This window comes from Opisthorchis viverrini (genome assembly GCF_000715545.1).
Source record: "Opisthorchis viverrini unplaced genomic scaffold opera_v5_98, whole genome shotgun sequence".
NCBI lineage: Eukaryota > Metazoa > Platyhelminthes > Trematoda > Opisthorchiida > Opisthorchiidae > Opisthorchis > Opisthorchis viverrini.
Window position 1 is genome coordinate 1,084,699 of NW_008751755.1, and position 14,224 is coordinate 1,098,922.

At 40.8% G+C, this 14,224-nt stretch overlaps 1 protein-coding gene across 1 annotated transcript in view; it reads left to right on the plus strand.

Annotated features, from left to right (window-relative positions):
* T265_13752 (hypothetical protein) overlaps positions 1-14,224 on the plus strand; it is a gene marked incomplete at both ends in the record, with an annotated part of 26,970 nt that overhangs the window by 2,500 nt on the left and 10,246 nt on the right. The window contains one exon of the mRNA XM_009170323.1: positions 12,008-12,066. Within this exon, the coding sequence (XP_009168587.1) occupies positions 12,008-12,066 (59 nt within the window). The remainder of the gene's footprint in view (positions 1-12,007; positions 12,067-14,224) is intronic.

Sequence of the window (14,224 nt, forward strand, 5' to 3'; positions counted from 1 at the left end):
TCGCGAGGCTTAAAAGCCGAAAATTAGTGCAGAAGTTCTGCACTAATTCCGCACAAGTTCTGCACCCAGGAGCGGACGCGTGCTAACTGGGTAAGTTAGGGATATCCCTAATATATAATGTCACGAGGAGAAAAATCCAAGTACATCTTGACTCACAGTTCACAATAGGAGATTCCGTATTTCTGTATTCCGTTGAACCACCACGCCAATAAGAGAAGTTTTAGTTTCCTTGTATTCCGTATCTCCGGTGATCGCAATATTAATCCACAGGTATGGACAGCCTAGTCCAGTGTTTTTAGCTAAAATTTTTGTTCACGTTTGGGGTTAGTAGCAGCCAATTATAGCCAATCGGCAATCACAAAAACAATAATTCAGCAGAAGTCCTAAAGTCACGTTAGATCCAAGAAGTGGGCGGTTGTGATCGTACTTAGGCTAGATATACTCTTGTACAGTAATGTGACCAATACTGACAAGATGAAAGAAGATGATACTGAGTGCGAAAAATAGCAGCTTACATGTGCTACATATGTTTCAGTGATTGTCATTATGGAGACCCATGGACAAGATGCGCACTTTGCCATCGCATAAGGTGTTACTGTAGAGTGCCATTTACTCAACGCCATTTTGTTCGAAATAATAGGCTGCTTTCATAGTGTGTATAATTACTTCCCATGGGTAACAGCGGTATGTAGCATTAACAATCAGAATTTGACAGCTTCAAGGCGATGCAGCTCTCTAAAGACGATTCTGCGTCTTACTGTTCATTTATTTGTGTGGCAAAAAACGTTAATCTTCACTTTCTTGTTGGTCCCTAAGTACATAGTCACCGAGTCAAACTGCTGAATCAGTGAAAAATTCAGGCATGACTTATCCCGGTCTTTTACTTCACAAGGCCCTTTATCGATGAGCATTCGTCCTCAAAACTTGTCAAAATCTTTAAATGACTGTTTTCAAAGCCTGAAATGGTGAGATCAACCGAACCTATTTTGAGTAAGCACTCAAATGAGAAAACAAGTCCCTAAAATAGCTCGGAGACATGCAACTGTTATCGGTTGATTGCGCATGAAAAAATCGCCTGAAAATTGATGCTATGTGTCACATGTAGCACTAATGCCCGAAGTAAAATCAAAGCGCATGCTTCTGTATGGTTCTGCAGATGCCTTCAACGTCAAGAGTGTTGGCTTGAAAACGAGGCGGAACTTGTGAAAAAGTGGTTAAGAAAGCCAAAAAAGATTTAACTCGCCTATTATATCATGCTTTCTTCCAATAATGTTATAAGACGATGAACTAAGATAACGCTGAAGTTTGGTTGATCAAAGGTTGAGAAACTTTAGAATAATCCATTGTCTGTGTAACCCCGGTCCTTTCAGGTATTCAAAAAAAGATGTGACGCTAGATTTGTTAAGACACCTTCCGCATAGATATTTCATCCTTAAATTGGGGAGAGTATGTTGTTTGATCAACGTTGGAATTAGATTTGTCATCCATGAAGAATGCTCGACTTGTTTTTGTCCAAGTTGTGCGTTGCTAATGAATGTCTAATGTTTGTATTTATTCTCCACGGAAGCAAAAACTGATCATGAACAGCAAAAGTACCACATCTAATTTTAGTACACTTCTGTAGTAGTGATTATCACTGCAACTTACTGCAGCATAAAAGGACGTTTAAACCCGTTTAGATGGCTCGGAATGCAACAAACTTCAACTCGAACATATCTGAAACGCACCAATTTTATATAGGTTTTTGTACAGCGATCAAAATCAGTAGTATAAAATATATTAATAAATTATAAAAATTTTAAAATACACGGAATATCAAAACTGAAAATATCAAAAAATATATCAAGATTACGTCCCATAAATGAAGTCAGTGTATGCTGAAAAGCCGAAAAAGTACTGTACAGATGTTTTATCCTTATTGAGAACTATCAGCAGTGCGCATCTTATGAAACTCTTAAACCCACAGCCACGATCTTTTTACAGAATGTTTTGCATGTTTATTATTTTTAGAGATTTAGCACAGTAACATAAATCTATTTCATAAATAAAATGATCGCTGCTCACTTTTATTCTTGGCTGAGTCAAATAAAAAAATAAATTTGCATCCATATTGGAAAGTTTCTTGTCATGTCAGTACGCGTAAAACAGTGACAGTATACATAGGGGTACCAACTAAAACATATACTCTGATGGCAAAAAGATCTGACAAAATATATAGCAATTGTAGGTCCAATACTGCACTTAAAAGACAAAATTTGGTCGAGCACGGATAACTTTGTTATACACAAAGGAATTCAATTTTTAATCAAACAGCTACCTATAGACAAGTTTAAAATTCAGGCTAATATAAAACGACGTTTTGGTGAAGATGTATTCATTAGCTTACGGGGTTATCACTAAACCGCGCGTACCAGAACTGAGTTTTTCTACTATTGAGCTTTATTGTTTCCCCAACAAAAGGCTTTCAAATAAATAATGGTTATACGATAGCGCTGCATCAGTGTCGAATGCTCATGCTGTTCCTCAAAGTACTGACTGTAAATGAATAGCCGTAACATTTTGCGGAGAAACAAACGCAAAAAATGAAATGAATTTGCAGATTCACTTAATGTTTACTTATTTCAAATACCAGAAAGTAACGGTGGATCATCCTCTGTCTTGAAGTTAGATGGTTATTATATATATATATAATGGCAACCTCCCTTAGATTATGCGCAGTTGTCAAACCATTCACAAGTCTGTGAATCTTAATAACTAGAACTTCTAGAACAAATGCTTCAACCATAATGATTGTAAAAACAGGTCGTTATATTGCTAAGTAAATTGACGACATTTAGGGTTTTGTGTGCAAGTCTAGATTTCATACCTTAAAAAGAGTATAGTTATTTCGATGATTTTAGGGCAGTAGCCACGTTGTGGATGCAAAGAAGCTAGCGAAATTTACATGGTGGGCTAGGTTAACTAAGTCTGTCTGGTAGTCTGGTAATCACCACGAGGTGATTACTTGAGTAACAACTATTCAACATAATGTTCAATCCCAAAAGGGTCACTTAAAATATAGAAACGGAATTCCGGTTGCAATTTCTTGACTGTGTAGCCGCTTTAAGACGAAGGAGGCGAGCTATCTAAAATCACTAATCGTCCCCCTCCCTCACTTAGATTGAATGCAACGGAGCCAAAGTTCTTAATAGAAGCGCTTTAGAGCTCTTTCTGTTTTATATTTGAAGGGATTGTGTCTATGCGAAAATTCCCTTACAGTATGGGGATGCAAAGCGCTAGTAGTTGCTGTCTTCCTGGATGGAGACCCAGAGACGGGACATAGTGACGGTTAGAGACACTGTCAGTCACAGCACAGCCGAACCCTCTCTGGCGCTCATACGTCCAGGCTATTTCACTTGATGCATAGCTCCCGTGTTGATCTGTCAAATTACAAGCACACTGACGACCCTGTGTTTACGCAATAGTTATGCCAACTACCACCAATGCTTAGCTATCCACCCCATCCCACTCAACATCAGTGAACAAAACTGTGTCAACTAGAACCAAATTACGTCAAGTAAAAGCTTCATACAACTGATAACGATGAAGACAACGAGTTCTGTATAGAATTATCCTTTTTATTTTCTTGGAACAATTGTAAAGGTGAGACTGAATGGAGAAATTAAATTACTAGCTTAAAAACTAATCATATTGGACTAGTTCTAAGCTGGCTAGCCAGCGGGATGCTGTGTGAGGTCGTGACTTTGAGAAGTAAGCTTGGTATATTTTATTCTCCGCTAAGCCAAAATCCAAGTAGTTTTCAATGAGAGTGGTATAACCCATAGCCACACACTAACAGACCTAACACGAAACCGAAGCAACCTTTATCGGTAATGTAGAATTGAGACTTAAAGTCTATTGCAAAAGTGAAGTGGCTAAGGCCATTGCAAAATGATGACGCGGATACTTTTATACTGCTTATATACTAAATGGTCCACACATTTTGGACACTACATTAATGTCAACAGTAGACTCGCAAGCACTACGCATCTTCTCGCAAGCTACCGCTCCTCACCATTTGAGCTCGGTCCACGACAAGAAGTCACATTAACTTCTTGTTACCTAATATCTTCGACAGACTTTATGCTCTACAGCATTATAGACCATGTGCTCAAAAATACACGATGAATTTTGTTGATGTAAATGTACACTACTAAACTAGCCGGCTCAAGCCGCACCCAAACCTTCCAATTTCTAGATCAAAATCTTATGTTATTAAGAAGAACTCGACACTTTATCTTCAAGCTGATGTAGCAGCAAAGTCAGAACAGTGTTTATAAGGTTGTGTGAATATATTAACCCAGTTTATTTTCTTTCTTTTGAAGCATACATGGCTTAAAAGCTAAGCAGCCGTGACATACAAATGTTACCTTCAATGACCCTAGCTATTAGGTCATTCGGAAAAGAGAGAATATGGGTGCTGCTCATTAGTTCCACATTAACCGATCCTCTAAAGCTATAAACCGTCCTATTTCATTGCTTAAAAATACGCTGCTCAGCTGACTTGTAACAATTTTCACCTTATGGGGATCTAAGGGTCATTCACATTGCAAATACTTCGTCGTTGCCCCTCTGACATATGTGAGTGACTCTTTGGCTTCTGATTACAACTCATTTTATATCAAAAAGCCACATGAACAAACTGTGCTTGAATCCGCAATCACCTTATCAACCTCAAGTGCACTAACCTTTTTATACCAAACTAATGAACGACGGGCTTGCAGTTGAGACCACTGACCATTCACTACACACAGGCTTCAACGAGCATCTCTTAGTTGTCTCTAACTGCCAGAATTATACAAAACAACACATCTTGCCGATTTTTTGTCTAAGTTAGGGATATCATTCGCTTGACAGAATGTGGTGCAAGAAAGCAATGACAATTTCAGTAAAAATCTAAAGAAAGATGTCTTCTGCGAGATATTTGCCGTCTATATTTTTACCAAAAAAGCTCCTCAAATGTGTCTTCACGTGTGTAGCAGTTTGGCAACATACAAAGAGTGTATATAAGATAACAGTTTGGAAGGATTTAGAAATAGACGCGAAAAATTGCTGAAAATCATTCACAAGTGTTGTAGCTTTAGAGGCTGGGTAAGTGTCCCATAATCATACCAGAGACAAAGCTGAAGAGAAAATATTAAAGAAAATAGTGTTCTCTTACGCCACTTGATGTGACAAACGCAACTGAGTGCTTCCTATAGACCTTCACGCGTCTGCGGTAGTTGGCCCATAGCCCCTTAAGGAGGTTTAAAGTTTTACTGGGACTCAGTTGATCCGCAGATAATGCCGTAGTTCCCGACGGTTCATATAGTGAGAGGTAGTTTCTACTGTTGTTGAGTGCTAAAGCAGTGTCGTTGATCCGGAATTTGTCGGGGAAAAAACGTAGTTGACAGACGAAACTAAAATCGACTTTATGGATCATCTTTAATATTAAAGCCGTGAGGCTAATGCTAGGAAGGTTTTATACAGACTTCGCGTACATTTTTGGAGACAGAGGTGAATTTCGCTTTCCTACTATGCAGAGACTTTTTATTCACCCCATATCACATAAATCAGTCCCCGCCTTCTTTGAGACGATCCGGATAGATATCACTGGGTCGTTGTGCCTTCTCACGTTTCGGTGCGGATCGGTCGTGGTTCTTTTTCTCCTCTGACAACTGATTAAGTTTTACATTCCATCCGCCTGTATGAACCATCCTTAGAGTCTGTTTTGTAGGAATTCAGAAAAACTTTACATCGAGGTGTTTGGCTTATCTTCACAGTTGATGTTTTGCGAGTGAAGCAATTTTTCATCTACTGTTTCACTGACTGTTTATTTCTCACGACCAGTCGTTCGTACCAAATGATATGGGGCGCGACTGTTTCTGGTGCCGAAAGCCTTCAACATCCATTGAGCTTTCCAGGTCCACCAAATTTCTTGGTCTTTCCTTAGTCTCCGCACTATTTGGCGTTTGAGGGACTTGCGTGAGCTGTCGTACTCGTTGCCTGTTGGCATGAATTTTCGGGCACTAGTGCTGATGATCTCCAAGATACCTAGTGATTCTTTGATCGTTTTGGAGAAGTCGGAGCGACAATTTCGAATGCCGCTCTCCTAGCTCCTTTCTTTTCTCCTATGCTTTCGCTACGTAATCCTTAACAGTGCAGTGTTGGTTAACTGTGGAGCAGTTCGGTTTGCTCAGGCCGATGCTTTCAAGCTGTGGTATTTTTCCGACGATGATAGATTAGTATGCTTTGTGCTGACTCGCGAAAGAAAGTAGACCGTTAGGTGTGCCCTTACAATGGCGTGATCGGAATCAAGTTACTTGAAGAAAAGTGAAAGGCAGCCTTGAATTGTAGCTCCACCGGTGGCTGATGAACTCGTGACCTAACTGTCTTACATGGACGACGTCACTGGACGGTGTCGCTAAATCTAACTTTTTCTGTTTGTCCTCCCAGAGCCATCCGACGGTACAGAACACTGAGTAGTAATTTTTTACTTTCCCACTTTTACAATGTTTCAAGCAAAACCGAACTACATTTTCCTGGAAATTTACATACCCACTGACTCTTGGTTTCTCAAGGCTTACGTAGTGAGTTTCCTTTCTTTCTGTCTCCATGATTACTCTGTCCAAATTCTTGGTTCCCTTGTGCTTTTGACAGCTTGATGTCCTAAAGCACCATTTATCCCTCTCTTTAACATGAACGCCTACATATCACAGTTGCAAAGGCTTCAGTGTAGCAATATCAACTTTTGAGTGTTGACTCAACCCACAATCCAACTTCTTACCGAAGGCAAAATCAAGGATAATCGTTCAGTAGCACCCAAGAAAACCTCACAAACGTACAAAGTAGTTAACCAGAAAGAGGCAATTTAGACCAATATGGCACACTTCTGAAACGAAAAAGTACATTTTCTGGTCAACCGATCACAGTTTGTATTTTGTTTGGTGCTCTTGGTCATGACAAATCTATGGGTTGATGGAACTTGCAGAGTGGCTGAGCATCAAATCAGGTTAAATCCTTTAAGGCGTTCCATACAAGGAGTGTTTAACACGTCCAGTGTCGTCTAAAATCAAATGGACAATCGAACGCCCTTTATAACCGTATTTTAAGCATTTAACGTCATGTAAACTTTTGTATGTCCGGAGTATATGAAGAAAGTAAAAAGTTGTTTTCATTGAATCTTAGAACATTTTAAAAGTAAACACGTATACGCATGAAGATGTTTCATTGGAACAACTTAAAAAGAGGGGCATACGCCTTTTAATTTTGTGGTGTGCCACCTGTGGAGATGTATTGCCAAAAATATTCTGGATTTTTATCAGACTTCAATGTATCATGCGACACTTTGGTGAGCGCCTTTTTGCATGTCACTGAAGAACGCAATATGGCATTGAGTTTCCTTTACAGTGTTTACTGGGAACCGAGTTATGTTCATAGCAGCCTCATTCGTACGGGGATGTATACAGTCATGTGGATAGGCCAGAAGTCTGTTGACTTGACAATCAGTTAGAGTTATGAATAATTGTAAAGGATGTGCACTTGCTTTGAGTTGCTGACAGATCGGAACGGGGTGGTTGCACCGTCTTGGACTCGAAGTTCACTTATCATTACTATTCACATGTACAACGAACGTGTCAGTGTAAATGGACCCTGGTCTAAATGGATTACAGTAACATTTAAAAAAAATTGGCTGAGAAATTTGATATATCTGGCTTTCCAGCTATCTGAATGGCGCTTTGACACGAATCGAATTGAAATCTATCGATTTACCACAAACTTATGCTGGTAGACTCTATGGCATATCAACATGTATTTTGTGTAAACTGTGTATTCCATTGTGAAACTAGCCGCTCCGATGGAAAACTTCATTATGTTGTGAGCTTTATGAACGGCTTTGTTCAACGGCTGAGCTCTGTTAATGTTCAAAACCATAAAATAATTTCAATATAGCCCATCGCCCATGGCTGGGTCTACCGAGGCGGGTATTCACACCTTTTATTCTGATGTGTGGGAAACTTCCAAATGTATTGTTCGCCCAGATCAGTCAAAGACCGGAGGCAGTGAAAGTTGTGTAGTACGTAAAATCCCAGTGTAAAGTCGCATAGCTTAAGATGATATTAATTCCTGTTTCTTAAATGAACGGAGGTTGGCATATAAGGACAAAATTTGGCTACCAAAATAATGAGAGCCGTTTGTCTGAAGGTTGAAACAGAAATTACACGGAATGAACAAAGGATCGAGGACTTGTGAGGGTACTGCCTGTGAAAGGGAAGGCCTTTGCTGCTATTGACTAGAAAACGCCAAGTGAACAGTTACAGGCTATTGGAAAGAGAAGCCAAATTTTCATATTGCAAGAACTGAATATGCATCTTCTCCTTGAATGCGCATTCCTCAACTTTCCTAAATGTTCGCTGACTGTTGCCCAAATGCGAGCAAATGCGACTTCACAAATTCCATAATAGATCTCACTTTTCAAGAGATGCGAAACGGATTTACGAGAAAATATACTACCTGCATGCTCTAATCAGTGGCATTCTCCGTTACACCTGTACAGCGGTTCAACTGTGAGGTTCAGCTGCACGCCGTTTTAGGTCATGGTGCTCGTATTGGGTGCTAGAATAAACGATGAGTTAAAATCTATGGTAGCCCCCTAGCAACGTTGACGACAAAGAATGACTTTTAAATTACTCCGAATCGGCTACCCCTGTACACAGTGGGTTCCGTTTATTTCCGATTATGAGGAACCTTGCAGAGGAATTGACTCAGCCGTTGAGGTCTTCGTAGTTTCGGAATGAATAAAAACATCATTTAGACTGGCGATTCAAATGAAAATTATTTAGCAGGGAGTAATACTAAGGGTCTCAAGATATGGACAGCGAACGGATTAATATGCTTTCACAGACGTACTATTTGATAGGGCGATAGGATCTTCGATTGCATGTTTTTCGTTGTGTAGGAGACGAATCAGTGGAAGCTTACTAGTGCCAACGACCAAGGCACGGGATTTCTGTGCTGATGTTTAGCACCTAGCTCAGAAGCAAAACAATTTGATGTCTTCGATCTAGATCTTGTGAACAAGGGATAGAATCTAACGGTACTTTTGTGGGTACCTTAGCATGAGCAATATACGGTTAGTCCGAACGCGGACATGACAAGTTTCTAACTAAGTTCTGAACCCATTCGGACCACGTAAAAAGGTCGACCAGTCGTTAGTAGTGGATAGGTTATTCTTTATTGAGTGAAAGCAAACGAGTGTTGCAGGCATTTGGTCTAGGTTAAAACTTAATTACTTTGCATGAACAAAGCGAAAAATAATTCGGTCATTTGGACAACTACACCCCGAGAAGCGCATACTGACAGTAAACTGTGAAATTTATTCTAATATGCGGATTCGCTACTAGATGGGACAGTGCGAATGCCTTGTTTCGGAGTAGACAGAATTAGGACTTGAAAAAGCGAAACACGTAGTTTTGGAACCTAACCCGCTTTGTGGATTGCTTCAGCTTATTCTTATGAAGCAACTGGAGAACTGAATTGGAAACAGCCGTTCACGATAAAAAAAATAAAGGAGTTCTGTTGACAATTGTGAACCACACTACCCCTGGCATTATTAACAGCTGGTCTGTCAGTTTCTCCTGAACTGAATTGAAACAGCCGTTCACGATAAAAAAAATAAAGGAGTTCTGTTGACAATTGTGAACCACACTACCCCTGGCATTATTAACAGCTGGTCTGTCAGTTTCTCCTGTAGCCTTAGAATATTAGGTTTTACAGTTACTGGTTTACTGGATGAGATGGTTGTTTATTTACCTCATAGTGCCAAAAAAGAGCACCAGTTCTTATGGTATGTAGTGTAGTTATTGGTTTGTCCATGGTTACACGTTGAATCTAGCCGATGCGATGGTCGCTTGTTTGGTTCTTCAATTGTACTGTTATTAGCTGATGTATGTAACAGGTATATTTTCGACCGAGAAAGGGTGTAGTTATTTGTCCATGGTTACAAGTTGAATCTAGCCGATGCGACGGTCGCTTGTTTGGTTCTTCAATTGTACTGTTATTAGCTGATGTATGTAACAGGTATATTTTCGACCGAGAAAGGTCATTTTTCAGGCCTCAAGGGCCAAAGTATCTCCTCAACAGACAATCCCATTTGACGGAACGCTAATGATTTAGTGCAAAATAGCCGAATAGTGAAGGTTCCACCTATTCGAAATGGACCAAAATGCTCTTATGTTGTTATATCATCCCCCAGAATTTATTACCATAACTAATCTTTACTGAATTATGGAAATAAAAACTACCGTTGGATTAATGTGCTTCGAAAAACGGGCAAAATTGTGGAAATCCGTGGCGTCCCTGGAAATTTAAGTGTTGTGGAAATTTACTTGCATTTCTGACCATTATTTCCTGAATATTACAGAAAACAGTCCATGGGTGCTCGTGGTACCAAAGTCCAAAGACTTGAATTGAGTGATATGCTTGTTACATGCCACCAGCTCTAATGACTTTCTTGAAGCGAAACCCCTCAGAGGTTTTCGTTCGGTCCTAGACGTGTGATGTTACATTTCAAAATCACATGTCGCACAAAATACGGCCTGATGAGTGCTTGCCTGCTTTAGGGTAGTAAGCAAGTAGTAAAGCTGCAAGTAAAGCTACTCTCCCCACAAAAATGGTCTTCCAGGACTATCTTTCAAGAGCAAATACTTGTCTCCGCAATCAGTTAATGTGAATCTTTTAATGTATTCTCGGCCGAAGGCTAACCCGGGATGAACACTCAAACTTTTAGCTGGATCCACAAGCAGGCTACAATATACAGAGATAACACCTAACGACTCTTTGAATCACACATTCATCTCAAGTTGACGAAATGTGTGCTCAGTATAGACATCACCACCAACAAACGCTCACCGCTTGTCCGTTGACCGTTTCACCGATTTCGTTTTGACCGATTAAATTAGGATGCAGAAACAGCCCCAGCCCCTGAATTTTATAACGACTGCGCTATATATATATATATATATATATAAACATAGGTAAGTATACACATAGAAAGTTAGCTGAGATCTGAGACAAATCTGTGAGCCAGTGGTCACTGATTCGCAGGACACTTGTGCACAGTAGACAAATAGGAAACGGTTAGCACTGAGCCACAATCGGGATACGTTCAAACGTCAGACGCTGACATAACTCAGAGGAAAGTCACGCATAGATTTGCCGGGAACCATCAGCACATCTAAGCTGATGGTGATGGTGATAATGGGATGGAATGAAATACTTGGCTGTTCGATCATTGCACCTGGGGTGTCCACCGTACTCACAAAATCGTAGTAGACATCACTCTCAACACAACTATCGTAGCACTGGCTCATCCACACAGACGGACGGAAAGGTCAAACGACGTTCAAGAGGGATCATCACGTGAACTGAACCAGAAGAACTAGAGTGTAGGTTGGACCCGAATCCATGTAGGAATCCCCATCGGCCTAACACTTGGTCATCCACCCTAACACACAAAATCCCTCGGTCGACGCCTAACAGAGATTTAGCTTGAACTAGCTGATCGGTTCCCCTTCCGCCTTAAATCCCGACTAATTTGGTAACCTAGTCCTTGACCAAACAAAGCTTTTGTGTCAAAAGCGAAACGTTGCCCAGTAATAAATCTACCGATTGTTACCAAACATTCCCGGAAACGACCAGTCTCTCATAATCTAAGACACGTTCATGAATTCATCTATGCTCTCATTATAAATCATAATTTTCAAGGCAATCTTTACTAATTGTTAGCGGTTTATTTTCTGCTTCATCTGCCTTGGTGTGCAGCTGATGAGCTTAAAGAATAATTTACCATCCATCTTGGTTCGTCCTATCGTCTAACTCGTTGAACCACGAGATTTTTATTTGAATAGCCATTAAGTTTCGGGCTCACATTGACATTACAACACTCGTGTGTGAACTACGCTCATAATTTAGAATGTATGTCTTTCAGATGCATGCTCAAGCGTTCCATGCCGTTTCCTGGTGATCGCAATCTGCATCCTACTCATTGTAAGTTTCACTGTAGTGCGTGATTCTTTGGTACCTTTTGTTAATTTATGAGTGTTCTTGTTTTCTAGTCCGCACGCAAGCCTGTCCTGGAGGCAGTAGGTCTGGTCCTAATCGCTACTGACTACGATGATGTTTGCTATGATGAATGCCCGACATATATTTTTGATGTCTCTAACATTTTCTCACAGTCGGCTTTCAACAAATCCATTAAGAACACAAGTGATTTTCCCGCATCTGGTAGAGGTTGGCCTTGTATTGTCATTACACAACATCTAAAGATAAACTACTTACACTTCATAAAGGAAACTACTCACAAGGTTGCTGAAAACTCTTCGACAGCCCATGACCGGTTTCGCCCTTCTTGGGGCTCATCAGGTAGGCGCAGTCCCCGAGTTTCCGTCAACCTTGTGTTCTACTTATGTTCTACTTTCACTTCGTTCAGTGTTGTGGGAACCTCCGAAGAAGCGCCTATTCAATGCACCCTCTCTATTCTGATGCAAATTTGGAGCGCTTCGGTTTGTGTATGGCGAATGCAAATTTGGAGCGCTTCGGTTTGTGTAGGTACAGTAAATATATTTTCTGTCCCTTGTTGGGTTAATTCGATTGTCGCGTTATTTCTCCTAATTTTTGTGAACTTTATCACCCACTGAACACCGCGAGCAAAAGTATTTGGCAATGGTGAGATCTTTGCTGCATGTCCCCGAATCCAGAAATGATTCTATGACATGCAGGCGATTTAAAACCTTTTCAAAGGGATTCTGCTGAATCTGGCTGTATCACAGGCTACACCAAAAATTCAAAGCAACCACAGTTTAAAATTTCGCCGGTCAAAGCGACTACCTTTCGTAATTCTGTAGACCAGCTTCATCGTCATCATCGTCAGCATGACATTAATGGGCAACTCTGCCGTACATTATCTGAAAGCCTCATTGTGAAGAAAAGAATAAAAGGTGATGGGAAAGGGACTTGGTGATAACCTACTACAATCAGTCCGAGGTGCTTGAACCTCCGGACACTCATTCAGGCGATCTGGATAGAAACTGACAACAAGAACGCCATTGACATCGATCAGCAGGCATATGTTGCTCGTCTCCAAACAGGTGCATTGAGGATCGGGTGGTCCCCATCCTTCGAGGCGAGTAGCGCCGAAATTGTATGAAGCCACAATTGTAAAAAGCCGTGGTTGACATGTTTCTGGAAGTTTCAAAAATACCTGGCAGACTGCCTTTCAAATCACTTACATTACGTTCCCCTGAACTAGTTAATGACAGCTCTTTAAGAAAGATTCACGCATAAGACCAAAAGCGACCATTTTTGGCGAAATAAACTTGAAATGTTCAGCGAAGCGAATTTAAGGAACTGCGTCGAATGTTGCAGAGTATCGGTCGCCTCCAATAAACAAACGCGAAAATCGCAAGAGTCCCCCATATTACTGCTCCACATAGCCCTGTAGCAGCTAACTCTGACGTACACTTCGAGCATGCTTATGAATCGTAATATCCCGGGTTCAAGTGAGATGAGGAATTAAACGGGCTAGTACACTGAAAGGCCAGGAGATTTGCGCCGAAACCCGGAACTAAACATACGCGGAAAGACTGGCCATTCTTGATCTAACCCTAATATTCCGCGTACCAACATTCCAATCCATCCCTAATGCTAACTACTAGTGTAACGGTGATACTACTGATCTTGCGCCGAACCCGGAACTAAACATACGCGGAAAGACTGGCCATTCTTGATCTAACCCTAATATTCCGCGTACCAACATTCCAATCCATCCCTTATGCTAACTACTAGTGTAACGGTGATACTACTGATCGGGAGGCACGCGAGTAGTATGTGTTGTTTGTAGGATTTCGTTTTGCATCGATGGGAAAAGGGAATTCTGTTGCGGAATTCGTGGGGCCACTTTGTAACGTTTACTTGGATTTGACCGACGAATGAGTGGAGGCAACTAATCTCTAGGAAAACTCGTTCGGGAGAAGATGTGTGTCCAGTTTTTTTAACTAAGATGCATATTAGAGTTTCGCTTCCCAGTTCAATGGTCTGTAACCGGTCAGTTGGCATTTCCGAATAAACGACTCCGCATCGAAGGCCTTCTTCCTTTCATTTGGTGCCGTGACCAGGATAAGGATGAAGATCCCGTGGCCGCAACCCT